The sequence below is a fragment of the Epargyreus clarus genome, unplaced genomic scaffold (assembly GCF_041222505.1).
Source record: "Epargyreus clarus isolate Ecla_fem2 unplaced genomic scaffold, WU_Ecla_fem_2.2 ptg000001l, whole genome shotgun sequence".
NCBI lineage: Eukaryota > Metazoa > Arthropoda > Insecta > Lepidoptera > Hesperiidae > Epargyreus > Epargyreus clarus.
The window spans coordinates 13,269,775-13,288,803 of NW_027332209.1; the positions used below are offsets into that span (position 1 = coordinate 13,269,775).

The 19,029-nt window shown below is 36.7% G+C and overlaps 1 protein-coding gene across 2 annotated transcripts; it reads right to left on the reverse strand.

Moving 5' to 3' along the window:
* Window positions 1-2,825: 2,825 nt before the first annotated feature.
* Window positions 2,826-17,535, reverse strand: LOC140753884 (uncharacterized). 2 transcript variants are annotated; one of them, XM_073088739.1, is made up of 5 exons: window positions 17,283-17,535; window positions 9,832-9,919; window positions 8,213-8,365; window positions 5,135-5,300; window positions 2,826-4,171 (listed from the first exon to the last, which is right to left on the reverse strand). In XM_073088739.1, coding segments are annotated over exons 1-5 (495 nt in total). In that variant the 5' UTR covers window positions 17,285-17,535; the 3' UTR covers window positions 2,826-4,085. The 2 variants fall into 2 exon arrangements, with proteins under 2 accessions (XP_072944840.1, XP_072944920.1); XM_073088819.1 differs by having other exon boundaries at window positions 16,946-17,533.
* Between the last annotated feature and the right edge of the window lie 1,494 nt (window positions 17,536-19,029).

Here is a 19,029-nt window from a genome sequence, read left to right on the forward strand (position 1 = left end):
AATATTTAGATTATTATTTTATTATCTTTGTATTACTTTAATATCGTCAAAAATAAGAAACTACAATTTGAAACTTATTTTCTTGATAAGTCAACACCTTTATTTTGGACACCTAATTGTGAATCGGACTATGGTAGAGGATCCCAATATAGGTCGATCTACACCGAGCCAACCCGATGGTAGACCTAGCTATGGCAGGTATAAACGGGTAAACAGGATTTTTTATATATAATATAGGAGTAGCAGACAAGCACCTGATAGTAAGTGGCTCCAGCAGCCCAAGGACCATCTGTAAACCCAGATAAGATTAGATTCCTACAGTCTATCTCTGAGGTTGGCCACAGATGCGCCGCTACCCCCGAAGACGTATGTCTTCGTTACCACAGCCTTGAAAACAGAACACAGCAGCGCCTAACACTGCTGTTATAAGGCACAAATAGATGCGGCAGTGGTGCCGTCGGCGGCGTTGGACCACAAGATTCTACCTTCAAACGTATTATAATTTCACGTGATTGTAATATCACCAACAATAGGAAGTAAGAATATTCTCGGTTACTTATTATCGCGTTGTTGCTGTGTAGAGTTGCGTGTAAGAATTAATTACGTGATTTCCAGTGGTGTAAATTCGTCGAGTTTTTTAGATTTGGCGTTGACGCCTTCTTCCTGAGTTTATACGAATGTATGAAGTAATCTGCGATACGTTTATCCTACCAAGTTGACCAAGTTGTTCTACCACTACCCATTAGTCCAATATTGAGCAAACAAAAATATCTATTTTTGGCAAACCGGGCGCATTACTGCTCCATTAGTGTATGTGTGTGTGTGGGTGATGGCGATTGATAAAATTTGAACTAGAATTTGCTTATAACTATGGAGTAGCGCCATATTGAATATCAACCTTTTGATGCCCCTAAGTATTCAGAAAAATATTACTTATTTAACATATTTTGTATCAGGTGGCGTGCATGCTCGTCTGCTACTCTTATATTATATAAAAAAATGTCCCTTTGACATGTTTGTAATTGTTTTACTCAATTAGGTTCAATTCGAAAATTACACGTTTAATAACACACGTACGGAAAGTTATACTCACTTACATAATTATTTATGAGCACAGATGTTAAATAAAAGGCCAAGTGCAAATGAGGCCCGCACCTGGAGGGTTCCGTACAACCAAAATTTTCTTTTTGTTAACTTTCTAATATTTACTATTATAGCAGCCATTGTGAAACATTGTGAAAATTTGAATTGTTGATCTATAACGGTTCAAAAGTTACTTCGAAACATATCGAATATCAGTTTGTTGTATGGGGACCCCTTTTTGTCATAGATTAGTAAAGATTACTCACTCCTAACAAGAAAATATACCCAGTTTTGAGAATTGAAATAGTTGCGTAAAAATGTTTTGCCACGTCTCCGTGCTAAAATGACCCTAAAATATTTGAAATTATTATTATAAATTATTTAATTATCACGTATTACTTGTCAAGTAATACGTGATAATTAACGTGATAATTAACGTGATAATTACGTAGTATTTGTCAAGAATTCAAAAAAAGAACTTACTATAATAAGCCATTTGCGGCTTCATTCAATTTCAAGGCGGCGAAGTATCTTTACTAATCTATGCTTTTTGTATTCAATTTTTATTATTTTTAGTATTTTTTTTTTGTAAAAATGTATATCTATTACGGTTCCAGAGATAGAGCCCTGTGACAGACGGACAGACGGACAGACAGTGAAGTCTTAGTAATAGGGTTCTGTTTTTACCCTTTGGGTACGGAACCCTAAAAACTGATATTTCCACACAGGAAATTGTTTTGATGATACCTTATAATTTTAAGGAAATCACACATACCATTGCAAAATTAAATCTACTATAAAGAATAATTGTCTATCATGAAGAATAATATTCTAATGGACTTCTAATTGGCCTGCAAAAGTATCTGTTATGTTACATGTATAGCTATATAAAATATATAATAAATATATAATAAATATATAAAATATATTTTGATAGGAAATAGGTAATCATGCGGTCGAATTCATTGTATAATCTCCAGTTATTACAATAGACTAGTTACTATTGTGCAATTCTTTGCATTATTTATTTATTAATAAATCTGGAGGCACGGCAGTGCCTCCGCCAAGTCGAGCCAAAAAAAGCGGCACGGCCGTACCATTCTTTTCTCGAAGCATAGATTATTCCCGATGTTCTTATCGCTAAAATATCATAAAGGTAAAGCTATGGAACTGGAGATACCACAGCCACACCTATTTCTACTGTGTTATGGCTTAAAAGGTGTGATAAGAGAAATACGCTTATCCGAGGCGTTTCAACTTAGTTATCAGTGGTAGCAATGCATCTGTGATCGACCTCAGGTACGACTTTAATGCTATCTGGATTGATTATACATGTTTATGGGTGGTAGTAGATACTTACCATCAGATGGGCGGTATCGCTTGCTACTTTAAAAATAAAAGATTTACTTTAAGAATTAAGCAAGCGAGCAGTCCACGCAATTAAAATATATATGAATTCAATTAATTCAATTTCACTTTGTAGTTTGTAACAAATTAAAACATTTAAGGGACACAATAAAACAAATTTCTATAACCATAATTTATTTCGATATAAAATATCATAAATGTAAGACCAATTTCATTCTTTGGTTTCATCTACAAAGCGATTATTATTAACGTTATTAGTTACTACAATTTTCATATATTATGTAGAAACATTTCTATCACAGTGCTGCATCAGGATAATATAGACGACGCCAAACTTCAAGTCCGCTCTGAAGTTAATAAATATGACTGTTTTGGTATTTGTTTACGTATTTGCCCATACAAATTTCAATCAGCGCCCCTAGCCCATTGTATCAGAACTATAGTGTCAGTAACGTTAACATTAAATGCCTAAATTGACAAAATGGCGCTTTATGTTTTGTTTCTCTTTTTGCGAACATGTGAGGGACAAAAAAACTTGAGCACTTACTTATTGTTACGTTTACTCAGTCTTCTGAAGCAAACGGAACAAAATAATGGATTAAGTAAACGTAACGTAAAGTTGTGGGATGTTTTGAAAACTCATGGTAAGGGTACAGATGTCAGTCAGAGAGCCAATGCGGTCGAACACAACTACAAGCATATACTCCGTAGCAACGTAAGGGCACACTAACTGCGCTGTGTCCCCGCGGGCGAGAGCGGGCAGCGGGGGGTGCCGGGGTGCCCCGCGCTGTCTTCGTCCCGCTAATATCTACAATTTGCTATTGCTACGCGACTCGTTTCTATATTCGGAGCGGACTAGCAGTTTGGCGCGAGCTCTACCAGAATAATTATACCATTATTGTTACGTTAATAATGTTGTCAGTAGTAAAAACTCGACCATAATTATAAATTTCCCAATTTTTTATTTATAATACTAGCTCATTAATAGGTAACATACAAACAAAAGAAAGTGATAGCCTAGTGGTTAAAACTCGGCCTTTCAATCGAGGGATCCAAGGTTCTACTCCCAGGCACGCCTCTGATTTTTCAAAGTTTTGTGCATATTAGAAATTAATAAACTAATTACCACTTTCACGGTGAAGGGAAACATCGTGAGGAAACTTGCATACTTGAGAGATCTTAAAAAAATGTTGTCAAAAGTATGTGAAGTCTACCTGGCAAATACTAAAATAAAAAGCGTGAATATAAATGGGGGTCGCCATACAGTAAACCGTTACATTTCGACGTTTTCGCTTTATCTGTTGAACCCTTTAATTTACAATATACTTATTTCTATTAAAATACATACATAAAATAAAAATAAATGAAAATTTGGTGGTAGGTACGGAACCCTCCGTATGCGAGTTCAACTCACACATTCTCGAGGAAAACCTTCGGAAGGAATTTTCCTGTTTCCACCACCAAATAGGCAATTAAGGAAAATTAAAAACACCTTCGGTTATTATCATGCAGAGATTCATATCACAGAAATTATTCTAAAAAGAAATCAACTTAAAATACGTTTAAATATAACACTGGCTTTAATATTATATAACTTATCATATATTACATATTATATAATACTCGTAGTAACTTCACATAGGGTAGGCACTTTGACTGAACGGCATTTTCATTTTCCTGTAGAGACTGTTCACCACTGTCAAATAGTAGAGAGAGTACACTGGAACAGAGAAATTACATACAATACATTGCAATACACTAGAATACAATAAAATAATATTAATTATACAACAAAAACACACATTATATAGATATCATAGTGTTAGAAATATATTCAAATTATTTAATTAAGTATTATTTTAATTAATTATTAAAAAAGAAAAATAATGCTCTTGACGTTGGATTTGTATTTTGCGCGGGAATAACAAAAGTCAAATTGGATCAAGAAATAGTTTTATTAATAAAAACAATAAATAAATATAACTAAGCTCAAAGATGTGGAAACTCTCCGCAACTTGTCAAGAGATGGCGGCACACGCATTCTGAATCACGCTATCGATATTTTCTAAGGCAATCGAATTATTCCATCCGTAGTTGTATCTTAAGTTATCAGATATTTTACGCATTTAAAACATCAATTACACTTGCTTCATACCAATTTATAACAATCTCCATGGCAAAGCAGTGACTATATCGGTCTGACTCACAGTGAGTTCCGGGTTCGATCCCCGCCGAAACAAAGTCAATGATTAATTCAAATCTCTGTTCTGGTTATTTGTGTATTCATCTTTGTTTATGTTCATAGCAACCACGACATAAAAAAATTAATATGGTCTGGGAGAGTAGGCGTTATTTCTATTATTAACCTTTGTGTCCATGGCAACCATGACCCAAGCAAAATCTTAATATGGTCTGGGAGAGTAGGCGTTATTTCTATTATCAACCTTTGTATCCATAGCAACCATGACCCAAGCAAAATCTTAATATGGTCTGGGAGAGTAGGCGTTATTTCTATTATCAACCTTTGTATCCATAGCAACCATGACCCAAGCAAAATCTTAATATGGTCTGGGAGAGTAGGCGTTATTTCTATTATCAACCTTTGTATCCATAACAACCATGACCCAAGCAAAATCTTAATATGGTCTGGGAGAGTAGGCGTTATTTCTATTATCAACCATACCTGCTCCTGCTATAAAAAGGACGACGACCAATGCGATGTTCCCAGGGGATTGGAGATACGGCCGCAACTCCCAACTGAACAGACAGGTCACAGTGGCTACTAAGAAGATGCATAAGGTGAACACGGAGTTGAAGAGCAGAGAGAGTTGCAGACAGCCGGGTCGCCTCTGGAAGTTAATTGAAGAATTTTATAATACCACTAGCTGACCCGGCAAACGTTGTGGTGCCATTTTTTTTTTTTATAATATCGTAGTAGCAGACGAGCATGCAGTCCACCTGATGGCTACTGCCGCCCATGGACATCTGTAATCAACCCCAGATAGGATTAGATATTCGTACCTGAGGTCGGGCACAGATGTGCCGCTACCCCTGAGGACTAAGCTGGAACGCCACAGAAAAGTCTGTCTCCCACACCCTTCAAAACGGAACACAGCAGCGCCTAACACTGCTGTTATTAGGTAGAAATATGTGTAGCGGTGGTGCCGCCAGAGTCGAACCACAAAGGGTTCTACCACCTTCAAATACATAAATAAATATAAATAAAAAATGTTAAGGGTAAAAACCACTTATCACTAAGGGGATGAAAAATAAATAGTAGCCGATTCTCAGACCTACTGAATGTGCATATAAAATTAGGTGAAAATCGGTAAAGCCCTTTCGGAGGAGTACAGTAACTAACATTGTGACCGAGAATTTTATATGTAAGTTTTTTAGTAGCGAACCAGCATGCGATTTACCGGATGGTAAGTGGCTACTGACTCCTATGGATATGTGCATTAGATTCATATCTGAAGTCGACAATAGATGGGTTGCTAAGTGAGGGTAAGGGCTAACTTAGAACACCTCACATATCGTCCTTACCACACCTTTCAAAGCTGAAAACAGCAGCGCTAAACACTGCAGTCATTAGACAGAAACAGGTGTAGTGATGGTGCCTCCGGAGTCCAACTATAGAGTGCTATACCCTCTTCTTAAATAAATGTATTAAAAAGGAAAGAGGAGATATTTTTTAGATGTGGTAAATAAGAATATATGGGGGTGAGAAAAGCGAATCGCCGCAAATGGCACAGGAGGTTAATTTGATACCAAAGATAAGAGTTCCGAGAACTGTTTGGACAAGTGCCAAGAAGTATACGATGTGTAAATAAAATCCAAAGGAAATACTTTTGAAGTTGATAACATTATTGCCTACTGCGGGGAGTAATATGATTTTTTGTTGTTTGTTTCATTCTTTGGCATTGTTCCAAACGGTTTGACGGATTTGAGGTGTTATTGGATTCGTCTAATTGTGAGCGTATCATAGGCCATATTACGAGTAGTAAGAGGTTGGGGTTTTTGCTTTGACAAAAATTAAGTTTATTGTAGCAATAAGGGAGCATCCATTAATTACGTGAGGCATTTAGGGGGGTGAAGTAGTCGAGTCGAATCTATTCTTACTTTGGGGTGAGGGAGGGTCTCGGCAAATAAAACGTATTTTTTTCCACATGAATTGCGAGAAAATAGAGCTAAGTTAAGTAAAGCATGTTTTTTCAATAAAATATGTCCAAATCTTACACAATAATTGTCATAGTTATTATTAATTGAAAAAAATATTGAGGTATTTTTTCTTTTACAATCAAACCAATGCATTTATCCCTATTTCTATGCCCTAATTCTACCTCATAACAGCAGTATTAAGCGCTTTTGTGTTCTGGTTTGAAGGGAGACATACTTTTCCAAGGCATTCCAGCTTACTCCTAAGAGGTAACGGCGCATCTGTGGCCGACCCCAGGTAGGAATATCTAATCCTATCTGAGGATGATTACAGACATCCATGAGCGGCAACAGCCACTTACCATCAGGTGGACTGCATGCTCGTCTGCATCTGCTCTATTATAACAAATACCTTAGATATACACATCTTGAATTAATATTACGTGGGATAAGTGAAGAGTGGCAAGGGTTGCCAAATCTCAAAACATCTCATCAGGAGAGGGGGTATCCGAAGGTCACTAAAAGAGTCTCAATTAATGGATGCCCCCTAATAGACGATAGCAGCAGTAAATATAACAATTTTATCATAAAAATCCCGTTACTTTTCGAACCAGGTAAACCATAACTTGTTCTGAATAACATATAACTATTTACATTCCAAAACAATGATTCACATGTATTTCACAAACCCACATTATGTTATTGTAGCTAAAGTAAAAAATGATAATTATCTCTTAACCATTCAGTTGATTATAACTAAATGAGTTTTAGAGAGACAATGTGTTTCAAATGTAGTCGTGAAGTCGACACGAAATAATTTATTGTTTTAGTCATGTGATTTTTCAGAAATTCCTTAAGATTCGCTTCATAAATCAATGGATTTTTTTAAGAATTTATGAAATGAGACTTTTAATTTTTAACAGCGAATTTTTCATATATTTTTTTAATGGAAAGAGCTGAGTCGATATTCATAGAACTTGCAAAAATGCAGGCCTTAGATATAGACACACGGAACGAGGTTAAGCAGTGGTATTTCTAAATATATATAACTCAAAGGTGACTGACTGACATAGCGATCTATCAACGCACAACCCCAACCACTGGACGGATCGGGCTGAAATTTGGCATGCAGGTAGATGTTATGACGTAGGCATACGCTAAGAAAGGATTTTAATCAATTCTACCCCCAAGGAGATAAAATAGGGGATGAAAATATTACTTCGTAACGCGAGCAAAGCCGCGGGCAAAAGCTCGTTAGTGACATTATTCCGGGATCGAATCCCAGTTAGGTACGCATTTCTAATTTATAAGGCCATGTGCTTCTACGAAATTAATTCCTAACTCCATAGCTATAAAGTAAAAATCATGAACATACCATGGGTCTTTAAAAATAACTGAACGGTAAGGGAAATCTATCAATCCGCATTTAGCCGGCGCGGGGTACTACGGCCTAATGCCCTTATTCCAAGAGGAGACGCATGGACAGCAGTGGGTTAGCAATGAATTCATGACGAAGTGCTTAGGAACCTTGTAAATTTAAGCCCTGGTAGGATTACCAATCCTCGTTGTACAGTCGTTTCAGTTGTACTGAAATGCAAGAACTTACCAATCGAATTCCAATGAGCACTACGAAGTCGCTGATGAGGGATAACGTGGAGAACATGACCATGGTCATGGATATCAGGTTGTCCTCCTGCTCCCGCTGGTGATGCCGCGGGAGATTCCACGCGCCCAGCACTATGTACCCTATGCAGAGTAGCTGGAATTCAAAAAGGTATTATCAGTGATAGTTTGGACAACATACAGTATTAATGCACGTCTTTTTTATAATATAGGAGTAGCAGACGAGCAGTCTACCTGATGGTAAGTGGCTACTGCCGCCCAGGGACATTTGTAGTCAACCCCAGATAAGATTAGATTTCTATCTGAGCTCAGCCGTACCTAAGGACCCCTGAGCTGGAATGCCTCGGAAAAGAATGTCTCCCTTACTACACCCTTCGAACCAGAAAACAGCGCTTAACACTGCTGTTATTAGGCAGAAATATGTGTGGCAATGGCGCTGCTGGAATCAAAACACAAAAAGGTCTACAATGTTACTGCTCTACAATATTATTGTTCTACAAATCAGGAAGAAATAGGTTTAGCGGTTGTAATTGCGGTATACCACCTTAATAAGGCAGAAATGGGTGTAGCGTGGTAATTATGTTAATGTAACGTCTTCTTCTCCATAACGTAACACCTTGTAAAGTGGTGGTAGTTGTATTGACATTCAAAAAGTGCTCTGTAAAGAACCTATTTTGAATAAAAAAAATGATTTGATTAATGGTAACATTTAAGGTAACAATCGACTCACACCTGATTTATTTCGCTCTACATTTTTATAATTACTCAATAAAACAATAGAGTACGTGTTACGAATCGCTACAAGATTTATAGCATGTAATGATATATTATACCTATTGTTAGGCTAATTAATTACTGTCGATGAGCCTTCCATATATGCCTTAATGATTTAATAGAGTTAAACGAAAATCAATTTTAACGGTATAGTTTTTCTATCGGTAAAGTAGAAGCTAATAGCTCTAGTTGGTGTTATTTAAGTGGTCAATACCGCCTACTGCTGCCAAACTAGCCTTGTATTTTTTTATTATTATAGTTATAGCAAAGGAGAATACATTTGACCTGAAGGTTCGTGGAAATTGCCACCTATGGACACCTGTAATCAACCCCATATAGGATTAGTGATCTACCTGAAGCGCACCTCAGATAAATTTTACCCCTGAAGACTAAGCTAGGACGCATGTAACTGTATCCTATTACACCTTTCAAGTTAGAACACGGCCTCTTGAACGAGGAGTCCTAGGTTCAAATCCCAGACACGCATCTCTGATTTTTCAAAGTTATGTGCGTATTAGAAACTAATCATCACTTGCTTAAATGGTAACGGGAAACATAGCGAGAAAACCTGCACACCTAGGAGATTTATAAAAAAATCTCAAAGGTATGTAAAGTCTACCTATACGCACTTGGCTAGCGCGGTGAACTATGGCCAAATCCTTATTCTTAGAGGACACCCGTGCCCAGCAGTGGAACAATAATGGGTTGATGATGCAGTTAGAACACAGCAGCCTCTAACATTGCTGTTATTGAACAGAAGTGTGGCGCTGCTAGTTAAGTCATTCCACGAGGGGCTCTGCCACCTTCAAATTGTAGCATAATACTTACAATAGATATAATGCACAGAACGAAGCACCCGACCTCCAATGACAAGCAGCCACAACACCGCCTGAGCATCGGCAACGCCATCTTTTGCCTGAAATATATAATCAATAATATAAAGCGACTTTTTTAAAATACAGCATTTTTATGTTATAACATATGATGTAAAGGATATTTTAATAGCTATTAGACTGATTGTAATAATACTTTCACTTTTAAACGCTTTCTACACTCACAGCCCCACAATTCCGTGTCGTGGGTGCCATGGACACACACATAAACAAATACACATACACCCAGACCTAGAAACAAATCTAAATTCGTCATTTAAATATCTGTTTGGCCGGGGATCGAACCCGGGACCCTTTGCGCGTCAGACCAGTATGGTGACCGCTCCGCCACGCGGGTCCTCAAACTTTGTAATTTTAATGGTAATTGAATAGAGGAGAAACCTTAAAAAACTATTTTTAAATTCTAATATCATGCAAAGAACCATGAAACATTAAGTTCATCGATCAAATGTTTATTGTGTCATAAAATTAAAATTACATCAATTGTGGTAGAGTAGGTATTGTATCGTCGCAATTACTTAGCAAGAGGTAAAAAGACAATAGATTAAAGATTAAATAAATATAATATTAAATGTTAAATAAATTCAGAAATATATAAACCTACTTTTAATCCGCGGCATCGCTCGCGTTTAGAGGTTTTTGTCTATCCTTCAGGAACTACTTTTTCGAGGGGACAGGTATGGCCTGTTCTAAGCCTCTGGCAACGCGAGTACATAATTTCATGTCAATCAGTTATGTACTTAAGGCGTGATAGTGTAGCATACACACAAACAAACAAACGAACAAACTCACATTCACATTTATAATATTAGTATAGTCCGCGCCAAACTACAAGTCCGCTCTGAAGTTGTTGCGAGCGTGTGTAGTCGTGGGTGGCGAAGCGATTAATTTCTATATTCAGAGCGGACTAGCAGTTTTACGCGGACTATGATAACCTAATAACGAACGAAAGAATGTGTGTTAACGACCCGCGTGGCGGAATGGTCACCATATAGCAGGCAGCCACTTCTGGATTCAATATAAAGCCAACATACAGCTGAATAGTATAAAGGCCTTAAAACAAAATGAGTAGACTGAACAAAATAATTCCCTTCTCATAACTGTGTTATAAAGCTAATCTATACAGCTTCAAAAGGGTCAAGTATACAGACATATAAATTACAGACATAACAATATGAGTTGTAGTATGAGACTATTGACTTTGTTACAACTATCGTAGGTAGTATCATGGGCGTTGGAGCTCAAACCGCCCGGCCAGCGACCCCGGGAAGGACGGCGGTATGTGTGGTCGCATACCGTCGTGCACACCAGACGGTGTGGTGAGCATCAAGCTCACCTGAAAGGAGCCCGACGGTACAGCGCTAAGAGGACTCCGGTTGCGTTCCGTTGAAGATCCCGGAGTCCTCTACGCAGCGCCGAGGACGGCCACCGTTGTTTTAGTGCGTTAAGAGTCCCACATAACCATGTGTCGCTCCCACGGCACCGGCTACCTTTTGAAGGTTTCCCCCTCGTTAACAAAAAAAAAGGTAGTATCATGGGCGTATGTAAAGGAGGGGAGAAGAATAAGGGAGCCAATTCCGATTTATTCCCCTAGTATTGACATAGAAAAGATAAAAGTTTCAATGAAAGCTTGTTTTTGTTATTCCGATCTCCCCCGTAGCTTAAGTAATCTGTTTGTTGACCTACTCCCTAAAAATTATTGCTGCCTGTAGTCTACAGGCTATGTATAACTAGACAGTTATGCAACAACTGTTCAAACTTTGAAGATATCTTCTTATGTCCCAATATATTTTAATCTTAAATGTAACAAAAAATTCAACGGGCACTCCGGGAGTGACGGCTGAAGTAAACACTTTCGAAACCTAACCTATTTAGGTTATTATTATTTAATAAAATATGTTAAATAATAAAATTAAGCTGACACCCATTTACATATTACTGTGTTGCTAATTTAATTAATTAACATTACCTACTCGTATCTTAATCATTAATTGGAAAATTAGGTGCACTAACGACTTGGCGTTACCTGTAATGTTAGTTTTAGCCTATGTATGAGTTAAAATAAATAATAAAAATAAAAATAAAATCCTATACTGACATCTTGACTTTTAGAGTTTACTTTGCCGTCTTACGAATTTTCGATCAGGACACGAGACCCTGACGCGAGTTTAACATTTTTACCCATCACAAAAAGTGCACAACGCCACAACACTTCAAAAATTAATTGTAACCAAATTACTGGCTCTATGAAATCCGAAACAAGTTTCCATTCGTAATATTTAATATTGGTAGCGTCGTTCTTCATAGTACCGACTTCTTGATAAAAACTAAGTAGAATATTAAATTGTGGACGGTATGTAGACAATGAGGACATTAATATGAGGCTATGATCTAAGATAGAGCACGCTCTACACCAGTCACGCTATACTCTACATCTGAAAAACTCGAAATGTTGCTTTGAATGAATACCAAGTTAGTTGAATAAAATCATAACCGATTATTGTTGATAAATCTTGCCAGTATTTTTCCTATACTAGGATAATTTATAGTACGCAAAAATTAACAAATTTCGAAGGCAAAAATTTGGATTGACTGATCTTATTAATGATAAGATACAATTATAATAATAACACTAAATTGCAATCCAGAAACTCTTTAGGAGTGCTTATAGATTTCTTTTCTGTTAAGACAATTAATAAATAATTAATTGTATCCGTCCATAAGCGACTTTGACAGCATAACAAATGCTGATTTTTTTATAATATAGAAATAGCAGACAGACAGAAATAGTTGCCTATAGACATCTATGATTCGTATAAAACAGGGATTCTTTGGCCTTGTTTGCTTCACCTACCTTATAAATAAATATTTATTATAGGTCGGTATTGGTTGAAATTGCATTTTTTTATAATATAAGAGTAGCCGAGGAGCAAGCAGATCACCTGATGGTAAGTGGCTACTGCTGCCCATGAGCACTGTAACTAACCCTAGAATTAGAGAGGATACGAAAATGTAAACTGTACTATTAACGGATCCTAATTGATAATTTTAAATTATAGTAACATTACCTTCGATCACTAATAAGAACTATAATTCTTTGAAATTGCTACACCCGTACAGCGTTTCATGCCAATGTATCAAAATTTGGAAAACCTTTATATGTGTGTGATAACTGCATGATGCAATAATTATGATGATGATGATTAGATTGATATTGCATTTATGTCCCACAAGGTTATTGTCACATTACATCAAGTTTATTTGTTCGCATTCCGCCGGCGCGCCTACTCGGCGACTGAAATAGTGCGTCCCATATACTGAAGCGCGTTACGTCATTATTCCCGACTTTATAGATATCATCAATTTGATCTTGTACATGTTGATGTCAAATAGTTTTATTAAAGAAGCGAAGCGAAGATGTTAAGTAGCTACTGCCGTCCATAGACATCTGTAATCAACCTCAGACAAGACCAGATTTCCACCTGAGGTCTGCCACTGAGTACTGAGCTGGATAGCATACTGGAAAAGTATACCTCTCTTACTACACTTGACGACCCGCGTGGCCGAGCGGTCACCATACCGGTCTGATGAAAAAAAAGGGTTCCGGGTTCGATCCCCGGCCAGACAGATATCTAAAAAACGAATTTAGATTTCTGTTTTTGGGTCTGGGAGTTTGTGTATTTGTCTATGTGTGTGTCCATGGCAACCACGACACAGGGAATCCTAGTGTGGGGCTGTGAGTGTAGAAAGCGTTTATTTATTTAAATTTGAATACAACAGAGCTTGACACTGCTGTTTATTAGACAGAAATAGGCGTGGCGGTCGTGCCGCCGGAGTCGAACCACGGAGGGTTCTACCACCTTTAAAACTTTACATTACTCTTAATTAACCACAAGCCACAAGGTACACAGCTCACAGCCCTACACTAGGATTCCCTATGTCGTGGGTGCCACATATACAGAGACGAAAACACAAGCACCCAGGTTCAAAACTGAAAAGTAAATACATCATTCATATTCCTGTCTAAGGAGAATGTCACAAATACCGTGGACGGCTAAAAGAACCAACAAGTAGATTCTCCACCAGCTAAAAATTAAAACCAGGTTATCTACGCTTTGCTACCAGCGCGTTCTAACCTACTTTGGCCACGTAGCACGAAGAGAGCCAGACAACCTTGAAAGGCTGGGTGTATTGGGCAAGGTAGACGAAAGAAGACCTAGAGGCCGATCACCTAGCCGATGGTCTGACTCCATAAAAGAAATGACGGGACTTCCAGTAACAACTGCTCTCAGACAAGCTGAAGACAGGGTATCATAGAAGCAGCTCGTCAATCATCCACAGAGGCTTACCAGAACGAGGACGGACTTAAGAAATGAAGAAAACGACGAAGAAGAAGAAGATTTTCTGTATGTCCCGGGATGGAACGGCGTATTGGCTCCTCATATAGCTAATAATTGTCGGAATTTGAGCATTCAAATACATGTTTTATTGTTTATTATTTTTTACAAACCAAACTAGCGTATGATACCCGTTCGACAAGGCCATAACAGTTTTTTGCTTACAAAAAATAAACTATCCAGATTATGTTTACCTCATTCTTAACGTGAGATAAGACACGTTACAATATTAAATAATTTGTTGTACTGTTACTTTATATGGCTTCTTACCCTCCTGATTACTCATACGCCATAACTGTGATTGTGATATGGGGGTAGGCAAGAGGGTGGGTGGGACCCCAATAATGTCTTAAAGGTATGTTTAACTAATTAGAACGAATTAAAATCCGCTGTTTTTTTTTATTTTTAAAATATTATCTATACATATATACTTATAATATTATAAAGAGGAAAACTTTGTTTGTTTGTTTGGTTGTAATGAATAGGCTCAAAAACTACAGGACCGATTTTTAAAATTCTTTCACCATTCTAAAGCTACATTATCCACGAGTAACATAGGCTATATTTTATATGAAATATATTTGTTAAATAGATTTTTAGGCGGTACAAAGTTTGCCGGGTCAGCTAGTAATGTAATAAGACAATATTAAATATACCAAATTTGCTGTTAAGCGGAGGGTGGGCCAGGGTACCCATTTCTTTCTGCATTTTGCATTTTTACAAACCATAGATAATAATGATCACTTACTATCTAAGATAGACTTCATTCCCGTTTGCTATAAGGCTGAAGAGAAAATGTATTCTTCAGAAATGGCAACGCATCTGTGGTCCGCTTCAGGTAGAACCCGCTCTATATAAAGTTGCTTACAAATGTAAATGGGTGGCAGTGACTTACGACCAGATGAACTGCATGCTCGTCTGCTAGTGGTCTGAGGCAAAAATGTAAGCTAGAACTTAGAAAATGTAGAGTCCAAATACAAATACTCCAACTTACAAATGGAGATTTCATAATTTTCTTCTTCAAATTGCACCTAAAGGTTGACGGCCACTGGTTAAAATTGTAAACACGAAAGTACACTCGCACGCAACATACGAGTACATACAACATGTACGTACGGACACTATATACAAATAAAAGTTACGTGTTTATTAGTTAAGTGTTTGTATTTGATTTCAAAACAGTCGTTTGCTATTTGCTAAGCTGCTATTTAAATATTATTTATGATCAGTTCAAGGTTTCTAAAATTTAAAAAAATATTTTTGTCGGAATCTGAACTAGAAATTTTATTAATAACGGCTACAACCCTTACTCATTAATCTATCTAACATTTTGGTTACCAAGGATCGTCATTTAACAATTTCTGCACATTAAACGTGGTTCAATTTTGATGTTTGGAAAGCAAAATTTGCAAAGATTGAGACATGAGGAACTTAAGCCGTTTTTCCCGATACTTTTCGGGTTAGGCAAGAGAAGTTTCTTATTAGGTCCTTTATCTCTCTTCACAACTGGGGCAGGGAGCTCGTTAGCATACTCCACGACGATGGACAAGTAAAAACACAGATTATTAACCTGTTCCAATCCATGCCTCTCGCATATAGGTGCAGCAACCAACTGTTATCTATCCGTAGATACTATTATCATGTTTCAGCATTGTATTGCAATTGTGGCCATAGGTGCACGCAAACAAAGTCGCGGGCGGAAGCCGGTAATCACAACTACTACCAATGCTACCAGGAAGTAAATAACATGTTTATAAACGATAGTTACGCTTCGCGGCTTCCATTACGCTAATTTTTTTTTTTAATTTTTATTTATTTATTTAGGAAACATATTTATTACGCACAGTAACTTTTATATAGACATATCAAAAACCAGCAAAGTTTCCACTAATACATGATACGCAATGTTTTAAAGATGTATTTTTACAGCGTTAGGAATAGGTATGTTAAAATTATAAAATGTATATACATATATAAATATATACAAGTAAGAAAACAAAAGTAAATTGTTACATAATGCAATTTTCAAGAGTCTATTTCACTTCCCGCTAATATTTTTTTAATTACAAATTGTCATATAGCAACTTACTTTATTACATACTAATCCAGTCTCTTAAAGCTTTACCAAATGTAATGCATCAATGAGCTGCATTGCCAGTACAACCATCTATGTGTTCAAAATATTATACTTTCTATTGACCACCCGCGTAGCGCAGTGGTTACCAGACCGCTACGCAAAAGTGCCGAATTCGATTCCCCGCTACGCAGACGACTAATTTTTAAAATATACTCGTAATGATCTAACGAAAAGTAACCAGGACTTGATATTGTTATGAAAACAATGTGGTGAAATGATTTTTAAAGCTACGTCGACTACGCTTTGGCATGATTCCTGTAATGAAAGAATAATTTTAAACTCAGTGCAATTTTGGAAATTACCTACCTACCTATCTCAGTTATATAAGTAAAAAACCCTGCATCTTGAATACATTTTTTATTATATTTCAACTGCATGTCTATATAAAAGGAATGACCTAAAAAAAAATGTAATGAGGATTTCGTTAAATGTTAATTACGATGTAACAAATATACAAAAAAATAAACAAATAAAATTGTATAATAGTAAAAGTAAAAACATGAATAAATACTTACCTAATGCGTGTGTTTCTAGATTTATATAAAACACATCATAGCTAGGAAAGAATATTTTTAAAACTATCACAGCGAGACAAAAATAACTGACCAATCCAAATGACTAAGCACTTAATAAAACGTAAAAAGAAAAATGCCACAGATATATTAAAACGTCAACTTTTTTCTGCTTCGAAAAATCCAATCATTATTCCTTTAAACGTTGTACGTTTGATGCATCGCTGTATTATCGTTCTATTTCAGTCTCTAAGAAATGATCGAGCACTTTATTTGAATTTACAGCAACATTAAAATTAGTGTCAATTCATTCATAATGATCGTTCATGTTTACACTTACATAAGTATAGCTCACCACTTTTTCTGTTTTGGATTGAAACCGAGAAGATTTTTAACATGCATTTTCGTTTTTACAATTTCAACTTGTAAATGTAAAAACTGTTCATCACTTTGTTACCGTGCGAACGTTTTCGCGCGCGCTTCGATATTTCACAGACTGTATCAATTCTTTCCCACAGATTAAAAACGCGGTGTATTTCGTGACGCTTGGCACGCGACTACGGCGATGGCGCGTTCCTACATCCGAATAACGGACGACCGTGGCCTTGCGGCTGCGGCGCGTCATTTATTAATCAAATACGATTGTTTCAGAATATCAATACAGGGGGGCATAGATTACCATAAGCTACTTTAGATAATATCTATCTGATTCATCTTCGAATCTCTACAATATTAAATATAGATTGATAGATAAACAATACGCGAGTCGCGAACGAGTGGAGGAAAGCTACCAAATTTTATGAAAATACACGTACGAAATTATTCTAATAAGGGGCGTTCCGATTGAGCCATCAGGGAAACAACGAATTTGACTTGCTTTGGAGGCTCTTCATCTGTTTGGAGGTTTCATTTCCGGTCCAGGGTAACTATTAGGTACCTATATCATTTTGGTATAACCTATTCCTGTTTGGTATATATGAAATCTATCTATAAATTGTTCACAACACGATCGCGATTGCGTACACAGATGTATAATCAACCCTGTGTATTTAAATATGGAAGTTACTCTAAAGAATACATCGTTTTCTCGTATGTACGTTTAACGGGAGTGGTAAGGAAAATTATCGTAAATAAATAGTCCTAATTTAAATCATCATATATGTATCGTATCGCTGGCCGGTCTAAAGTAAAACTCAAATGATATTTGCTGTTGATTACGAATGTCCATGGGCAAAACTGTCTACTTAAAATCTCATCCACTAAAATGTATACCAATCATATTATTTAATGTAAAATTATTATTTAACGTAAACGTATACAATAATTATAGTAAAAATATACTACGCTCTAGTGGCTTATGGGGGAAGGGCCGGTCTTCCCCGGGCGCCTGATCTTGGGGGCCCCCAAACACAGTTGTTAAAAAGATCGTCAGAACCAAACAATCTATGAAATGTGTATCAGTCAGCGTAAAATAAGGTCACCGAATCACAGACGACTAAAATTATGTGACACATTTGTTATTTTTCTGGGTTCCGTACCTAAAAGGCAAAAACGGAACCCTATTACTAAGACTTCGCTGTCTGTCCGTCAGTCACAGAGCTATATATCCGGAACCGTAATAGATAGACACATGAAATTTTTACAGAGGATGCATAACGGTGGCCGCTATAACAACAAATACTAAAAATAAAATAAAGTTGAATATTAAAGGGGGTCTCCATAAAACAAACCGGTATTTTTCGCAATTTTTCGATCTAACTCTTAAACCGTTCTTTAACTCTTAAACCTAAGAAGATGGCTGAAGTTTTTACAATCAGTTTACTACTATAACTGGTATTATAATAAATACAAATAAAAACCTTAAAACATATTTTAACGTTGTTTACGTATTATTCATCATCACCCCAACGCCATCTATTGTTGTATCATATAACTAAGTATTGTTGAAAATAATAAAATGAATAAAAATAAGTAAAAAATAATGAATGGTGGTACGGAAGCCTCCATGTGCGAGTTTGACTCGTACTTGGCGAATTATATAATCAAATCAACTAACAGTACGGGCCTACACTCAACTTTCCGCCCCG

Bases quoted from the DNA above. Each gene is read 5' to 3' on its own strand.
- LOC140753884 (XM_073088739.1), bottom strand. The intron at 8,366-9,831 runs GTAAGTATTATG...TTTGAATTCCAG, and splicing joins TTCTGTGCATTATATCTATT to CTACTCTGCATAGGGTACAT. The intron at 4,172-5,134 runs GTATGGTTGATA...TCTCTGTTCCAG, and splicing joins CCTTTTTATAGCAGGAGCAG to TGTACTCTCTCTACTATTTG.